The sequence below is a fragment of the Gossypium arboreum genome, chromosome 9 (genome assembly GCF_025698485.1).
Source record: "Gossypium arboreum isolate Shixiya-1 chromosome 9, ASM2569848v2, whole genome shotgun sequence".
Lineage (NCBI taxonomy): Eukaryota > Viridiplantae > Streptophyta > Magnoliopsida > Malvales > Malvaceae > Gossypium > Gossypium arboreum.
In genome coordinates this window covers 83,074,919-83,093,779 of record NC_069078.1, presented here as the reverse complement: position 1 = coordinate 83,093,779, position 18,861 = coordinate 83,074,919, and the positions used below count along the sequence as shown (strand labels likewise).

Sequence of the window (18,861 nt, the reverse complement as noted above, 5' to 3'; positions counted from 1 at the left end):
GTTCACATATCATACCGAAGCCATATCCGGACATGGTCTTATACTGGAATCACATTATCACATTATCTCGATGCCATAGCCCAACTATGGTCTTATCTGAGTCACATTATCACATTGCACCGATGCCATAGCCCAGCTATGGTCTTAAACGGGCGCACTTATCACATATTTTTCGTCAATTCATCAGGGTCACAGAATAGAAGCACTCAAATCCATTGTTCCTACTAATTTGTACTTTTAGTTACACATTATTTATTAGTTAATGCAAATTGATAGTATTCATCAACAATAAAATACTTTAACAATCATAAGATTTTCATAATAAAACATTGAACTTTGCCATATGAACTTACGGGACTAATTTGTAAAAGTCGTAGAAATTGTGGACTATTCTTGAATTTTCTCCTTTCCACGATTCGATTCGTTTTCTTGATCTATAATTATAAAATCATTCCTTCATTAGCATCCATTTCAATTCTATTTCACTTCACAATTTATGCTGTTCAAATTTCGAAATTGCACTTTTACCCCAAAATTTACAATTTTCACAATTTAGTCCCTTCTCAATTCACCCATCAATTGAACTAATTTTTTCTCAATTAACACTTTATTTTATCATTATAAACTATTTCAAAACTTTTTATATTCTTAATTTCAACAGAAACCTTCAATTCACAACTTTTTCACAATTAGGTCCTAAATATCATTTCCTATCAAAATCACTTAATAAAACCACCTTAATATAAAATTAGAACTTAAATTTCATAATAATTCATCATAAAATTCCTTATCCATCCAGGGTAACTTCCAATTTCACCCATAAAATCAAAAACTAATGAATTCTACAAGTGGACCTAATTGTAAAAGTCTTAAAAACATAAAAATTATCAAGAAAAGTAATAATTAAACTCACATGATGTAAAATATGAAAAACCAGCTTTCTCCAGACCTTCTATGGCGTTTTAGCTGAGAAAATATGAAGAAATGTCTAGATTTTTCAATTACATCATTATTTAACTATTAACTTTTATGCTATTTCCAATTTTGCCCTTGTTCACATTGTTTTCTTGCTTATTTCATACCCAAACCGTCCAGCCACTAACCTTTGGGTCTAATTGCTCTTTAAATCCATCTTTTTAAATACTTAAGCTATTTACTCACAATTTAACAAATTTTACGCTATTTTCAATTTAGTCCTTTTTAATTAATTAGCCATCCAAACGTTAAAATTTTCTAACGGAACTTTAATACTAACTCAATGACACTCCATAAATATTTATAAAAATATTTATAGCTCGATTTTCAACTTTGAGGTCTCGATACCTCATTTTTGACCCGTTTGACCTAATAAATTCTTTTAATTCACTAATTTCACCATTTCACAAATTCTTCTAAATTCTTACTTGACTCATAAATATTAAATTACTATCTTGTTCAATCTTATTTGTCGAATTTAGTGATCTCAAATCACCATTTCCGACACCACTGAAAATTAGGCCGTTACAGTTAGGGTCAACACTTCAGACCTTCGGAACTAAGTTAGTCTTTGATTTTTTTAAAATTCATGTATGAAGGTTCAAGAGAAGGGTATTTGGTCATTCGGGACTCATGAAAAATTAGAACTCAATAAGTTAGAGCTCAATCTTTCAAAACTCCCAAGTGCCAGGTATTGCCTTGATTTTAGAAATCCCTATCCTCAAAACCGCAATGCCACACCCAGTAAGTTAGGGTGCAACATCCTAAATTCCAAGAATAGTTTTTTATTCGAACTTCATACAATTAGATTTAAGAAGGGTACTCAGTTATTTAGGTTTAACGAGGAAAATTGGAACCCAGTAAATTAGGGCACAATCTTCCCCAAGATCCTAAATATCAAACATTACCTTTATTTTGAAAACAATCGAGGATAAATCTTTAAATAAAATGAATTTGGGCGGTTGAAACTTAACAAAAAAAATGATAACGTACAATATGAAAATAGCAATATAATAACCCTAATAACATATATTAATACCTAAAATATAGCAAGCATAAAGAAAATTAAGAATAGTAGTAATAACAGAAGTGATGAATGTAATAACATGATAAATACAGCAATGATTAAAACAAATGCACAATGGAAAGGAAGATAATAAGCCAATGATGATGTTAGATATAGTGATGCAAGTAAAATAAATATAATAATTATAGTAAATTAGTAGTAGTGTAAAATAATAAATAATAATAGTTTAGTATAAAAATAGTGACCGATAAGAACAATGGTATATATAAAATAAATAAATAAAAATATCATAATAGGTCTATTGATAATTATATTTGAAAAAAATTTTAGTGAAAAATAAATATAAAAGTTATAAATAATAATAATAAAGTAGTAGTAGTAAATAGTAAAAATAAATAAAGTATAACAAGCAAAATATAGTAAGTATAACAATCTATATTTAAAATTATTAACCTTTAATAATATATATATATATATATATATAATATAAGATAAAGAGTACAAAAATGATTTTTTAAAAAAATTAATATAACAGATAATATAATAAATATAATAAAATTTATACATAAAATAATTAGTTTTATTTTTAAAATATACATATATAATAAGCATATAACAAATATGTAAATAAGTAAATAATATAATAATGTGAAACAACTCAAATTGATTAAGTTAAATAAAATGATATAAAACAAAATTAAAAAAAATTAACAATATAATAAGTATAATAGGCAATAGTATAAAAACAGTATAATAAATAGTGGGATAGAAAAACTAACAAAACAGTAGGATATAATAGAATAAAAATAATAAATATTACAAACAAAAACAATTAATTTTATGTTAAAAGTATTTAAATAATCAAGATGGGGCTTAATTGAAATTAAAATGGGAGTTTTTGGGCCAAAATCGGAATTAAAAAAGGTTAGGGGGACCACATTGGACGCGCATGTGAACTAGGGGGACCAAAAATGGAAAATTCTCTTTTGCCCAATGTACAGCATTTAATACAGGACTAAAACGAAGAGGCGCGCAAATATTTGAGGCCAATTTTAAAAAAAACAAAAAAGTAGCATAAAAGGACCCAATCTAGTGGCCACACGCAAATGAGGTACTAGGTGCGCCATAAGCCCAAAAAAATTAAATGGTCCACTCTCTTTGTAATTAAAACAAAAAAAGTTGGTTGTATGCCATTAACACTAAAATTAAAGAAAGAAACCCCCCCATTTCTTTAATCCCATTCTGCCGAATTCAAAAAAGATAACCAAGGGGTTCGGCCCCCTTTCTCTTTCTACTAGGGCGCAGCGCCCATCATCGCAGCGCTTCCCCTCCCCTGCGCGCTCATCGGCGACCGTCGGAAACCAGGTAAGGCCCTCCTAAAATCTTTTTATTTTTTTAAACTTTATTTTTCAAAAATACAAGATAGATCCACAAAAAGCTCTAAAGATTAAAAAACTAAAAGAAAAGATTGTAACCACCTTATTCTATTCGAATGTATGAAAGCTTTTACTCAAAACTTGCTATTTTCATATATTTCTCTCTGATTTTTGTAGTAAAAAAAACCGACCGCTTTACATTGTTTAGAATGGCTTTTATAGCTCAGAAAAACAAATAAAATCTTTTATTGGTTGCTATCTGTTTGCTTCCAGTTACAGGTGTTGTTGCGGATATCTCGGAAGCACGAGGCGTGACAAAGAGGGACTGCTGGTAGCGCACGTCTCGGAGGTGCGGTGGATGGTGGAGTGGGACGCTGGTGAGAGGCGTGCGGCGCGAGGGCTCAAGCAACAGCTTTAGGTTTCTGTTTGTTTGGGCCTTGTTTGGATTTATTTTTGGGCCTGTGTTTTAGACGTAAATGGGTCTTGGGTTTCGGAACTTTGGGCCTGGGCATTAATTTGGTCCTACAGCTATTAATAATGAATCATTATCATCTCCATGGATGTATTATACATCCATCTCTACCCATACTGTTCCATTTCAATTTAAATTTGGCTATTTATCTTTAATATTTTCAATTTTTTAAGTCAACTACATATTTAAACATAATTATTAGAAAAATATTTAAACATAAAATATATAATTTTTCTGTATTATTATTATATTTTTACTTTTGATAGTTTATACATCTAAGAACATATAATAGAAGGAGTAGGGATTAAATAATTATCATAGCCACACCACTGACTACTTAAAAGAAAAAAAATTCATCTTTGTCTTTCATCTACTTTTTAAAGAAAAAATTATTCTTTCAAAACGCATTCATTCAAAATCTATTAGACTTGATGATGATAAAATGAAAATAGAAGGAATAAAAATAAAAATAAAAAAGTCAAAGAAATTTTACTTAGTGGTAAAACAGCGATGAAGCCTTCATCAGTCGTGCCAAAGGAATTTCTATGCTCAATATTTGCATCTAGCTATTACCGATTTTATCCCGACATATAGACAGATATTCACTAAGCCCATCTGTCCTCTTCTGTAATTACATATTTTATGAATATTTTATTTTCTTCATATTCTCATCTTTTATTTATCCTTCGATTGAAATATTTTCCGTTCTTCGACTTTCGTCGGCTCTATTCACGATTTTATCTCCTTCTAACAATGATTTCTCTTTCATAGACATGATAATCGCATGTTCCAATAAAAACCCAATTCAATTCGACCCTCAAATTTTCAAATAGCTTTTAGAAAAATCTCATCTTGAAGAACCCTTGTTTATGAACGCTTAAAATCTACCAATCTTGTTTACCCTCAAAATTGTGTTGAATTGTTTATCTTTTTTCTTTTTTCCTTTCCGATGGCTGCTGCTGCCGCACTCAGATCCAAACCTCCCGTCGAAAAAGCCTCTTTAACGGTCTCACAGTTCAGGCACTTCCTATCTAATTTCATGCACTATGGTCGCGTGGCTAGTTCCTCTCACTGTACCACCAACCGTACCAAATGGGACAACCACTCGGTCAACACTCCTTATTACTTCACTTCTTTCAAGCCCGTCTCGCTGAGCGGGGAACTCGTCGACAAGGGCTTCCAGTTATTGGATATTAGGAGGAATTCCCGCGGTACGAATAAGGATTTCGACAAAGAATTGAGAGATAAATTGAGTTATAACAATTGTACGGTTTTGAGTTCTTATGGGGACCCACCGGAGGTTTGGCAGCCACCTGGGGATGGGGTTGCTATTCGGGTTAGTGGGGTGAATTTGGGCCGTGGCGGCGGTGGAGGAGGAGGAGGACCTAGACCGGGCCCTGGAGGTGATTTTGGCGCGGGTTCAAAGGATGATTGTTGGGGAGGATCTAGTTTGGGGCATAATTTTCCGACTCCCAAGGAGATTTGTAAAGGATTGGATAAGTTTGTGATTGGGCAGGAGAGGGCAAAAAAGGTGATTTATCATTGTTGTTGTTCTTACTATCATAAATGCTCCATTTGACAAAAAGGACATTGGTTTGGGCTATTAAAAGCAATAAAAGCACTTAGAAATTAGAAACTACAATGATTTGATTAGTTCTTTAATAGCTGCTGACTGGTTTGAAGTCGTATGCATATCATTGTCTTAATTTGTGTTGACATTTAGAAGCTGAATTATGTTATGCATTTGTCGAACGTTTGACGGTACACTTTGCCACTTCTGGGGTATGGCTTTTATCTTTTATGAGGTGGTAAAAACTGAATAATAAAATTGTTCTTGAAGTTAATTAGGATGTAAACATCCTTGTACATTTTTTCTTTTGGTGTAATGTTATTCCATGAATTCAGGTTCTATCTGTGGCAGTTTACAACCACTATATGCGAATCTACCATGAGTCGATGCAGAAACGGTTAGTTTGTTACTTCCGTGATATGCAGTCCTTGTTTGAATCTGTTTCTTTTCATCACTTAAATTTGTAATGATATATGGCTGAGGTAGGTAGTTGTTAGACATGGAGGTTTAGATATGTCTAGAAGAATTATGATTCATATTACATAATGAAATGTTTAGAAACTTTGACATAATTAGGAAAAGAGAAGGAAATTTTCAAAGAAGTAGACAGGAACGTTTAGCATTATCAAAGAAGCTGAGTTGCAGCATTGAAAAAGATGGTTGCTGCATTTTCTTTTCATGTGCGCATTTTTGGATGTCTCTGTATTTGCAAATCCTGTTGTGTTTCTTAAAGGGAATCAGTTATTAACATTTCCTTGGTAAGCTAGGCCTGCAGGAGATTCAGGTAGCAATATAGCGGATGTATTAGATGATGATATAGTGGAACTGGAGAAAAGTAACATTCTTTTAATGGGGCCAACAGGGTCAGGTAATTTTTCAAAATATTTGGTGTGAAAATGGAGTTTTTTACTTCTCTGTTTCCACTTTGTCGATAGTTGTTTCTCCTAGGTTCTTTTGAAGAGAGGTTCTCTTTGATGGAGTTGCAGTTTTCTTACCTTATCACAATCTGTTTCTCTTTGTTTTAACATTTAAACTGGGGGGTGAGGATTCTTTGACCTCTGCTTTTGCTTATTCTTTTTACCACCCTTGTATTTTCTTTTTTGCTCAGCTAAAAAGGATTTTTTATTTCATAACGAAACTCAAAAGCATACACAATGCACCTCTTACAAAACAGATCTCCTATTTTCATCTCACTGCAATCAAATCCCCCTAAAAGAAAATTTTGAGATAATTAAACTTAAAAACCACCAACCTATTAGCCTATTCAACAAATCAACGCTACTTTAAATCATCACCTACCCTTCAGTTATGTTAAAGAAATCATAATCTCCATGGTCAAAGGTGAATCCCCACACCCTGCCCTTAGCACTTAAGCATCGCTCATGGCTCCAAGAACATAGAAGCAAAACAGCAATTAATTCCATTCAACATCAATCATGTCCTTATTATCTTTTCTTGTTTTATAGCCAATTCTAGATTATCTTAGGTTATTTCAATATTCATTTTACTAAAATCATCTGTTTTTGCTGTTGCTAGTCTCACATGTTCCCTTTTGACCTTGTTTCAAGGACAGGGAAAACATTACTTGCCAAAACCTTGGCTCGCTTTGTGAATGTTCCTTTTGTTATCGCAGATGCAACTTCCTTGACTCAGGCAAGCTGCTGACTCTTGATTGTTGTGATTAATTGTCCTTGTTACTTTCCTGCTTAAATGAATTTATTTCATCTTCTGATGTTTTTGTCTCATTTAACTAGCTGTGCAATCAATGAAATAGTCATGTTTCCTTGAGTGTAAAGAACCTTCATAGGTCATGGAATTTTGTTCTGTTTTCTCTTTTTCTGATGTGCTTCTAGGATTTTTTTTTTTAATCTTCACAGTGTAGATGAGCATCATTTAGATGAAGCTTAGTTTACAAAGATGATCAATTTTTCCAATGGAACATAAAAACATCAAAAGTAAACTAGAGTTTCCCTTCAATTTTACCGTCTCCCCCACCCCCTAGTGAATGGATCTTTTCAGTGTACTGTTTAATACCTGAGTTTGATGTCCTGTCTGTCAGTTTCCTTTGGGTTGCATCTCTTGGCCATGCATCAGATGGACTCATAATAAAAATTGAAATACTTTGGCATGTTTTGTTTGATGAAATTAACAGTGAATATATGATGTTATTTAATTCACTTCTATTATTCTTCATGTGTTTTAAAATTATAATTTGTCATTGATTATGCCACATCATTTGGAATTTTGTTATTTACATCCATGGTACATGAATCTAAGTTCTGTCTTTCATATGCTATGTGCAGGCAGGATATGTAGGTGAAGATGTTGAATCTATATTATACAAGCTCCTTGTGGTAAATTCGAGAGTCTTATGTACTCTATATGAATTTTAAAAAAAGCTTTGAAGTGCAACTATTATTCATTCCATGATACCCTTTAATGGCATGCATTTTCTATCTTCAGTGAAGTCAGCTTTATTTAATGGAAGAATATAGTATTTGCATTAGGAACTTTAAAGTAGCATTTCTTTAAAGTGAAATGTTTTGGAGTAGCATATGGAACTCAATTGCTGTGAAGCCAGCATAATACAAATGCAACTTCTTTTATCCATGAGACATTTGTTGGGCTTGTACACTTTTGCATGTTATTGATTAATAACTCCTTTATGAATTTTCATTTATACATATTTTCAGGTCGCTGACTATAATGTTGCAGCTGCACAGCAGGGCATTGTTTACATTGACGAAGTTGATAAGATTACCAAAAAGGTTCCTTAACCTTTCCTTCACCATTGCAAAATTCATTTTTTTAATTTTTATTTTTTTTCTTTAACTTCTTGTTCTTCATCTCTTACTTATTGCTATGCAGGCCGAGAGCCTTAACATTAGCAGGGATGTGTCAGGGGAGGGTGTTCAGCAGGCATTGTTGAAGATGCTGGAAGGAACAGTAAGTGCATGGTTCACTTATTGTGGGTGTATTATATCGTTGATCACAAGAAGATTTATGGCTTGTGGCACTGGATTTTAGGATTGTCTCTGGTTATGAATCAACTCTGGATCAGATGAAATTGCCAGTTCTTGTCAACTTATAAGCTAACTAAGCACTAGTTACAATTAGTATTTAATCAGGTTCATTTTTTTATGATAAGTGGTTCACTATCCTTATCCTTGGATCTTTCTTGATGATCCAGATTGTTAATGTTCCTGAGAAGGGAGCTAGAAAGCATCCCAGAGGTGAAAATATTCAGGTATGCACACGAGTCGTAGCCGTGTCTCATGGGTGTTACTTATTTACATAATCCACTATGTGAAGCACATCGAGAAGATATTCATGTTATTTTTTTCTTTTCTAAAGATTAGACCTGGACTTCACGATGGAAAAATATTATACTGATTTTGCTAGTTCATGCTTTTAATGGAATTTCCATCTCTTAACCATTTTGTTAATGTTGAATTCTTTTTCCACTTTTTTCACAGATTGACACCAAAAATATACTCTTCATATGTGGGGGTGCCTTTATTGACATAGAGAAAACGATCTCTGAAAGGTTATACAGATATAGAAATTAAAATTTTTGTCCAATACTTTTAACATAAAGCTAGCTTTTTTATTTTACTTGATGTCAATTGAAAGTTTCTTGACCTCATTTCAGACGCCAAGATTCTTCTATCGGTTTTGGAGCCCCAGTGCGTGCAAACATAAGAGCTGGTGGTGTTACAAATGCTGTTGTGGCGTCATCTTTAATGGAGACTGTAAATTCTTTGTAGCATTCAAGATGATTGTTATCCATATATAGCTTAGACATACCATTATACTCACATCCCCTGCATGTTTGGCAGGTTGAAAGTAGTGATCTAATTGCATATGGTTTGATACCAGAATTTGTTGGACGATTCCCTGTTCTTGTCAGTTTGTTGGCTCTAACAGAAGAACAACTTGTTCAGGTGGATGCTTTACCTTTTTTCATGAGTGTGCAATTTATTTCTTCTAGTATCAGTTTACTAATGGGATGATGAAGAATGGACAAGTGATTGATAACATAATTGAAATCATAATCTTAAATTCTTTCATTAAGTTTCACGAATGAAAACCATACTTGTCTTACCTTTATCCTTTATCTCTAGATGTGTATTGGAAAAACTGTACTGGAGTGCAATTTATCAACTTAATTGTAGTTTTTGAAGTTGCTACTATTGTTATTTTAAAATATTCCTTTCTTGCACAAGTTCTACGAGCTATTCAACTTCCAATGCAGCTCTTACTGACACCAATACCTTTTTAGGTCCTAACGGAGCCAAAAAATGCACTAGGCAAGCAATACAAAAAGATGTTCCAAATTAATGGTGTAAGTTCTATATATGTCCCTACTTTGAAATGTTAATTCCATTTGGTATTCAATCCATTTAACTTGTCTGCAATTATGTATAGCTAATTTATTTCACTTTAATCGTCTTTCTTGCAGGTCAAACTGCATATCACTGAAAATGCTTTGAAATTAATTGCCAGAAAAGCAATAAATAAAAATACAGGCGCTCGCGGCTTAAGAGCCATCTTGGAGAATATCTTGATGGATGCCATGTATGAGGTATGTTGACCAGCTATTAAACCAACTTTTAAGACCCCAGGGTGATGGTGTTTCTTGTTGGAAGCCAATGCCGGTGGGCTTTGTGATTTAAGTGAACAAAATTATATCCAAAGTTGGTTTCCTGCTCGATATAGACTATGCTATTCAAAATTTCTGGATGCTTAAATTTGGCGCCTCTCCAACTAATCTCGCATATTAAATTAGGAGACTGTGGTGTCTATTAGAACCAAGTTTCTGACTAGAATTATATTTTAACCTTGTCTTAGTAGAACTAAGAGGGCCTTTCTTTATAGAACTTCTTTGCTTCTCTCGCTACGGACCCTACATCTAGAGAAATGTGCCTTGTACAGTTTGAACCTATGTTGCTTTAACTTTCCATTTTTCTTAAAAGTACTCGTATCTAAGACTTCTGTCTGACACATATCCAAACGTGGTATGGTAATCTGACCCTACAAATATATAGAAAAATGAGAAAAAATAAAGCATACCTGCACTGGACATATTTGTTTCTGACATTCACAGTGAAGTCTATGGAATTGAGCACCACTATAGTAAGTCCTCCTAGTGGAAGCACCATTTCTGGTTCATCCTTCAATTGGCCCTGGTCTGGTGAGACCATAACTGTTTTGTGATCTCTTTCTATCCCCAATCTCTAGCACCTACCCCCTGTTGAACTTTTTTTGCCATCCAAATCAAAGCTCTGGCACCTTGTTCTACCTCAGCTTGATGTACAGATCTTGCGAAATACAACAGAAAGTTCCAGAGACTTTTGGCTTTGTGGTTAAACAAACTCAATTGGCTAAGATCAAATCTGCTAAATGTCGCCTCTTATTGGTCCTTGCATGAATCAACAAGGCTAAACCTTAGCTTCTTATTCCATGCTACTTTAGTTTCATGGATTTTGGTACGTCTTTTCTTGCAGATACCAGATGTTAGGACCGGTGATGATGTAATAGGTGCTGTAGTAGTTGATGAGGAAGCCATTGGATCTGAAGGCAATAGACAAGGAGCTAAGATTCTTTATGGTAAAGGTGCATTAGACCGTTACCTTTCACAACAAAAATTGAGGGACTCGGAGGTGTGTATGACTTAAGTCTCAATCAGTTATATGATTTTGCAAATATCAGGAATCATGAAATGTCAATAGCTAATAATTAAAACACTCTATCGCAGACAACTGTGGACGGATTGGACGGGGAGACGGAGGTGGAAGCAGAGCTTCGTTCTGTTGTTGCCAGTATGTGATACATATATTGATGAAATTGTAGATGTAACTTGATTGTACATAATAAGCTCACATTGTTTTAAAATAGATTGTACAATATGCATAAACAATTTTATGATAAACATGCAGTTCTTTAGTTGTATTCTGCATAGCAGCATGGAGCAGGCAAACCAAATCTCAGCCCTTTGATAAATATTACATATGTTTGTGTTTGTTTGTGTGTGTGTGTGAGAGAGAGAGAGGAGTGGTTCACATTAGTGTAAAACTTGGTTTACTCATTTTCATGATCTTTATTGGTTAAAACTGTAATGGCTGGATTTAACCATATAATTTTACTTATTAGATTTAACAATATAATTTATTGTAAAATTGTAACTCGAGATATATCTTTATCAAGTTAATTGAGAATAATGTTTTTCTTATTATATATTTGAAATTGAATGAGCAGAACGAATTGATTTAATTTGGTTAATCTGTCGGTTAACCAGTTTAGTTTGGTTGGAGGTTGGTTAAAAGTTTTTTGGAATTTTAGTTAACGGTTAATTCAGTTCAAAATCGGATAATTAATTGAATTAATCGAATTTAATAAATAATAGTATATTTTATATGTATTAGGTTATTACCAGTCCGGTTAATTCGGTTAATCCAATCAAATGAACATTATAAATTTACTTATTTTTATATGTTTTATACTTGTTTTAACAAAAAAAATTCGATTAATTAGGTTCAGTTTAGTTAATTTTTTTTTGAAAAATTTCAGTTAAGTTAATTGTTAAAAGATTAAAAAGCTTGGTTAATACTAATTCAGATCGGTTAACCGATCGATTAACCGTTTGAACACTCTTACCCGTAATTAAAGTTAGTACCCTAAACATCGTTTTAACAAAAACAAAAGTGAATAGAAAATTGTGTATTATGTCTAATCGGACTCGATTAAAATTGAATGAAATAAACTAAATAGAAAATTGTTGAAAAATAAAATAAATATAATTTATTATTGTCATAATAACGTATTTTGACTTTCAACTTTATAAAAGAAAATTATTTTAGCTATTCATTTAATTTTTAGTCTCTCTTTGCCCTTAAATTTTGTTAATTTTGATGTCATAATATACACTTGAATTGCCATGTGAATATCATGTCAGTAATTATTTATTTTTTAAATATAAAAAATTTATTTAAAAATATAGAAATATAAAAATATATTTTTAATATTTTAAAAATTTTAAAAATTAAATAATTACTAATGTGGTATACACATGGCAATTCATGTGCATGTCACATTAGTAAAGTTAACAAACCTTAACTTTTCTATTCATTTTGGAGCAATTTCAATAAGTAATGTAAATTAAATGACTAAAAAGACAGAATAATTAAATTGAAAGTTAAAATAATTTTTTAAAAATAAAATTAGAGGTAAAAACAAAATTATTGTACTTTTATTGTTGATATGGTAAGAAAAAAATTATATAGTTTTGCATGCTAGATTCTTTTATATTGTTGGCGGTGGGGTTGAGTAAGAAAAATTGAAAAAGTAAATTGAAATATTTGAACGAATTTATAAATATAATTATAAGGTAAAAGATTGTGGATATTCCAATTGAATGTTATTTTTAATTTAATTTTCAGTTAATTTAATTTTTATGATTTTATTTTTAAAATAGTAAAAATAACTTTAAATTTTATATAAAAATTATATTTTAGAACATATCATATAAAAATTAATAATCACTTTTCATTTATTTGAAAAATAAATTTTTTTAAAATTAAAATTTTATTATGAATTAAATTTTAATTGATTGACATTAGTATTATTATTAATGTAAAAAATAAATTTAAATATATTAAAATCCCAATCAAATCAAGAATTGAATTATGAGAATAGTTTGAAAATTTTAACATTTTATTAAGATGACTTTTTTATGAACTAAAATATTTTTATTCTGTTAATGGAAAAATAAGAAAAAAAGTTGTAATAATTTGCTTAAAAGAGTGTAATGGTGTGACGTGTAATACTGGCAGGTGAAGATAAAATCATTACTTAACAATGAATAAAGCAATAAATGAAGAAAAAAAACAATAAAAAGGAAAACCAACTAAGAAAAGAGTTGCTTAAGACGAGAGGAAAGAGGGCAATTGGATTCATGGGACTCCATTTTTTTTCTCTCTCTCATAATCCTTTCTCTTATTCTTCCTCTAATTCTCATTTCAAGAAGGTAAAATATTATTAAAAATGGTAAAATAGGAAGGAAAAGTAAAAGAATTTTGAGGAGAAGAGAACAAGGGAGAGCTTCTTTTTCTTTTTCTTTTTTATATAAAGTTTTGGGATGGGGCTTTATATTGTAAATTTTCTTTGAATTTTTGTATCTGATTCAAACAAATAATTAGAATCTGAGATTGCCAAGGTGGTGTCTGTCTCTGTGTATGAATGGAGTACGATAATATAGAATGTGTGTCATCCATAGATGGATTGAATGAGGATGAGATCCATCACCATAATCTGCATCATCCGAATCCTCATCATGGTCACCATCCATTCTCATCTTCAAAGCCTCACAATGCCACCAACAACGCCAACAATAGTAATATGGTCAACAATATTGTGGGTGCTACCGGGATCACTCCCGCTACCAGCGTTCATGAATTGTTAGAATGCCCTGTTTGTACCAATTCTATGTACCCACCAATCCATCAGGTCTCTCTCTTTTTCTTTCCAATTTTAATTTGCATTTTGTGTATTGTTATTAATTTTGCTATTTTTGTTGATTTTGGTTGATGGGCTTGAATAGATTTGCTTTGCATTTAAATGGGATTTCATTATGCTTTGATTTGAGATTGTTTCTTGGTTGGATCTAGGTTTAGGATTTTTAAGCTCCATTGTCTATTTTATGGTTTATTTTCAAATTTGGAATGAATTGCTGGATTTTTTTTCTTTTGGGTTCAACTTACACTTTGCTTTAGAAATGCTGTGTCAGAAATTAGAGTTCTTCAATAATGTTTTTATGAATTTGTTGTCAAATAAATAAGATCGAAATGAACTTTTGTGTTGATGCCTATAAACACTTGTGATGCAACATATGCAGATAGATGATTGTGATTCGGAACTGGTTTTCTTGTTTGGGTTTAACCGAGGTGATTCTTTGTATTGGATACTGTATTGACATTGTTGTAGTCCAATTCCTAATGCACTCAATTCAAGTTTTCTAAGAAAAAAAAGAAATAAGATTTTGCTGGGAAAACCTCTGGGGTAGTTCTTGTTTTGCCCTGAAATCTTAATCGAAATAGATGAGAAAAACTGGAACTTCAGCTTCCATTCTGAAGGAGGGAATGGCTACTTATTCATATTGAGAGTCTTTTCTAATTAGAACTGTTACAGATTGGTAGAGGAATGTTTTCTCAGATTTCTTGGACTTGGAGGTTTGTTTGTTAATTGTTGCCCTCTAGCTAAGATAAGAGACTAGAAAGATTAGGATAATTTGAAATTTTCTCTTTTTGCTTGCTTTTATACAGGAGAATGTTGTAATGGAAGTTGGAGATATCTGAATTTTGATTGAATATATAGCAATGATAGATGCCACTATTAAATTGCAAGGGTATTTGTAAATAATAGAGGATAAATTGCTCGCTTTAACACAACAGTTTTTTGCAGTGCCAAAATGGACATACACTTTGTTCTACCTGTAAAGCAAGAGTACACAACCAGTGCCCCACATGTAGATCAGAACTGGGTGACATTAGATGTTTAGCGTTGGAGAAGGTGGCTGAGTCCCTTGAATTGCCATGCAAATACTACAATTTGGGATGCCCTGAAATCTTTCCCTATTACAGCAAACTCAAACATGAGGCAGCTTGCAATTTTAGACCATACAATTGCCCGTATGCCGGATCAGAGTGTTCAGTTGTTGGGGATATTCCCTTCCTGGTTGCCCATCTGAGAGATGATCACAAAGTGGACATGCACACTGGATGCACATTTAACCATCGTTATGTGAAGTCCAATCCCCGAGAAGTCGAAAATGCTACTTGGATGCTAACAGTAAGTTTTACGATTTTATTACTGTCTTTTAAATAGGCCACACTATGTTTTAGAACAATATAGTAAGATGTGCCCTTTGTTTCTTTCATGCCATCTTTTGTTGAGTTACTTGGAGGGGATCAATTATGGTCGGGCACATTGCAACTACCTGAATAAATGACGTAATAATCTTCCTAATATGAGCCTTAATCTGCTGGCTTATTTGCTCTTTATCAGGTCTTCCATTCTTTTGGTCAGTATTTCTGCCTTCACTTTGAAGCATTCCAGCTCGGCATGGCCCCAGTCTACATGGCATTTCTTCGTTTCATGGGCGATGAGGCCGAGGCTAGGAACTATAGCTACAGCCTTGAGGTTGGAGCAAATGGCCGAAAACTTACATGGGAAGGTACCCCACGTAGCATCCGTGATAGTCACCGGAAAGTCAGGGACAGCCATGATGGTCTGATTATCCAGCGAAACATGGCACTTTTCTTCTCTGGCGGGGACCGGAAGGAGCTAAAGCTGAGGGTCACCGGAAGGGTATGGAAGGAACAACAAAATCCCGACGCCGGACCGTGCATTCAAAATTTGTGTAGTTGAAAGAATTTATTCTTGATAACTTATTCTTGATTTGTTGGAACGGTTTGGGATGTGTCGTAACGGACGGGAAGTTTTTAGCGTTATGAAATGTGTAATAAACATGATTTTCTTCCATAACCTTTTGTTTGTGATCATTAACTGATGTCTCGAATGCATATAGTCCATTTATGGCCAATTTTTTTGTGATTTTGTCTACGCGTCCTCAAAGGTATGGCCTGAAATCATGATTGGTTCATTTTATCTATCTCACCTATTGGGACATTAGATGTGAAATCAAACTAAGGTTGATTTTGATATCACTTATCATAGATGAATTAGAAAACTATTTATAAAATTACCAATAAATCCAATCCTTAATTGGCTCTTAAAATATTCTTTGGGTGTAATCCCTGAAATCATATGGATGAATGAAATCTTAACATGGTGTAAAATTTTTTAATTAAATTTAATATTTTTTCTATTTCCTTTTCCCTCTCCCCAATAATCTCTTGTTTTAAACTTTATCTCCCCATGTTTCTCCCTTCTCCTTTTCTTTTCTTCCTTTCACATATAGGGAATTTGCAAAACTAGTTTAGCATCAAATTTTGTTTGATATTCAGGCTGCGACAGGGAATTGCAGCTACTTCGTGGTAAATTGGAAATGGAAGAAATGGCTTGAACCAGAAAATGTAATGAAGTAAAGAAGTTTATGAAAAGATGAAAATGAGCTGAATTTTATTATTGAAATGAGCATCTATTTATACACAAATTATCAACAAAACTTTTAGATGAAAAGAGTTAATTTAAATAAATTTAACTTTTTAAATTCAAAAACAAATCGAAGTGTTACATATAACCCTTGTTTTGTTGTTTTAGTTAGGTTTAAGTCTGACAAGAATAATATTCTACGACAAACAATTCATTTATTTTCAAACCAACTCATTTCCTATCTATCATTTGATTGACTAATCCTTTATATTGTAATGTGTGAAAGATCAAATATTTTGGTAATTCTTCATTGGTGGATGAATCAAAATAATTTTGAATCAGAGTTCTAGATTTTTGTTCATCCCTCGCTAAAAAAATATTTTGAGATTTGCAGCGATAACTTAGTATATCTATTGTATGCCCATTAACTAAAATATGTCTATGGTTAACTAATTGATGGGCTTGAGGTATAGTCGAAGCCAATCCCAATCGAAAAAGGATGTTATCCAACCGCATTTCAAGTAATTATAGTAAAACTTGACCTGTTGACCCTTTGGGTTTTTTTGCAATACGAACGTATTTAAGTAATTGTCATTCTATATGGTCATAATAAAAATACAATTTTTGTTTTTCTTCTAAACGAATACGGTATTGAGAATTTTTACTAGGGCGCGATTGGTTTCTAAGATCGCTTCCGGCTCTAGGCTTTTTACTAGTTCGTCCCAGTAAAGCCCCAGGACGGCGTATTTTTTTTAGTCGAGGCCCTTGGTAACGTGACATAAAGACTCCTTCTTAATTTGAATTTTATTGAAGTTTCATAAACCGAAATTATATTTGAACTAAAAGAAGCGAAATCGACTAAAGGATTGTACTACAAATATTAATGAGATGAATTGGATCAATATCCATACTTTATTTTTTTGAATTGTATATAATGTATACAAAAAATAGAAATAATAATATATATAATGATAATATAAGTCAATACACCCCCTCAAGTTTGGGGTTAAGAAACAACACCTAACTTGTTAAGACTATGTATGAGGGTTGCTTTAGGTAGTGCTTTTGTAATTTTGCCAATAATTTGATCGGCCGCAAAAATATGAGTGACCTCTAATTTTTTTTTTTGAACATGATCACAAATAGAATGTAAATCTATCTTTGAGATGTTTCATTTTTTATGCAAAACTGAGTGTTAATTGAGAGATGTCACACATTGATTGTCACAAAAAAATTTCGGAGCATGAGATAGTGAAAGTTGGAACTCTTTTAACATGCTCATAACCCAAATAGTTCAGAGGCAGCAGTTGCAATTGCTTGGTACTGAGCTTCAGCGGAGGAGTGGCCAACGGTATATTGTTTCTTTGAGGACCAACTTATTGGATTTGGACAAAATAAAGATTAAAATCATTTGTCAAATTGCAATCAATGTGATCACTTGCTCAATCAACGTCTGAGTACATATAAAAGTTTGAATTCATATGATGAGTGAATCAAAGAGCATAGTTAGATATTTGTTTCAAGTATCGAAGAATACGTTTCAGTGCTCTCCAATCTATGAATGATGAAGCATACATAAATTAAAAAAATTTGTTCACAACCAACAAAATATCATGTCTTGTAAATGAAAGACATTGGAGTTTACCAATAGTTTCTCAGTATATAGTGGCATTAGTAGGGTTAGACTCATCTTAAAGCTTGTAGCGGTGAGATGATCTCATAAGAGTAAGAATTTCTTTGTTGTCCTGCATTCTTGTGCCATTTAAGATATCTTGGAGATATCATTTCAACCTAATAAAATTTTGTAAATGAAAGATAATTCTAATATAATTTTCATGGTGATTTCAACAAAGCAATAATATTTTGCGACCGATACATTAACCATGATGGTTCTAAGATTTTGCAAATAAATGGTAATTTCAATACAATACACCTAGCTACCAAACGGTTAATATTTTGCAAATCAACAGTGGTGATTCCAATACAATACACCCGTCAAAAAGTTTTACCTATACTTTTTTTTTGTCTACTTTAGCACTTACACTTGACAATTACGTCCATTTTTATCTATGAACTTAAAAAAAATAAAAGTTTAATGATGTAACATTTAAGATTGTGTCACATCATCACTTGAAAACTAAAAATTTTATATAAATTTTTTGATGATGTGGTACAATTTTAAAGTATCTGATTCAATGTTTTAATAACCAGACCGGTGGTAAAACATGTTAGATCAGTGGTTCTCGTTTCAACTAGTTTTATCGATTCGAATACCAAATAACAATAATTAAAAATTCAAAAAATCTAAAAGAAAATTTAAAAAAAATTG

The 18,861-nt window shown here is 32.3% G+C and overlaps 2 protein-coding genes across 3 annotated transcripts; both read left to right on the top strand.

Annotated features, from left to right (window-relative positions):
• Positions 1–3,164: 3,164 nt before the first annotated feature.
• LOC108457249 (CLP protease regulatory subunit CLPX1, mitochondrial-like) lies at positions 3,165–11,352 on the top strand. 2 transcript variants are annotated; one of them, XM_053018871.1, is made up of 16 exons: positions 3,165–3,367; positions 3,658–5,381; positions 5,756–5,817; positions 6,188–6,288; positions 6,994–7,073; positions 7,724–7,774; positions 8,114–8,188; positions 8,289–8,366; positions 8,611–8,667; positions 8,897–8,967; positions 9,073–9,172; positions 9,260–9,364; positions 9,703–9,765; positions 9,883–10,005; positions 10,928–11,083; positions 11,179–11,352. In XM_053018871.1, exons 2-16 carry the CDS (start codon positions 4,800–4,802, stop codon positions 11,248–11,250), a joined length of 1,776 nt encoding a protein of 591 aa, XP_052874831.1. In that variant the 5' UTR covers positions 3,165–3,367; positions 3,658–4,799; the 3' UTR covers positions 11,251–11,352. The 2 variants fall into 2 exon arrangements, with proteins under 2 accessions (XP_052874831.1, XP_052874830.1); XM_053018870.1 differs by having other exon boundaries at positions 3,166–3,367; positions 3,652–5,381.
• A 1,934-nt stretch (positions 11,353–13,286) lies between these two features.
• On the top strand, positions 13,287–16,020 carry LOC108454141 (E3 ubiquitin-protein ligase SINAT5-like). Its single transcript, XM_017752479.2, has 3 exons — positions 13,287–13,925; positions 14,880–15,266; positions 15,483–16,020. Exons 1-3 carry the CDS (start codon positions 13,659–13,661, stop codon positions 15,843–15,845), a joined length of 1,017 nt encoding a protein of 338 aa, XP_017607968.1. The 5' UTR covers positions 13,287–13,658; the 3' UTR covers positions 15,846–16,020.
• Positions 16,021–18,861: the final 2,841 nt, after the last annotated feature.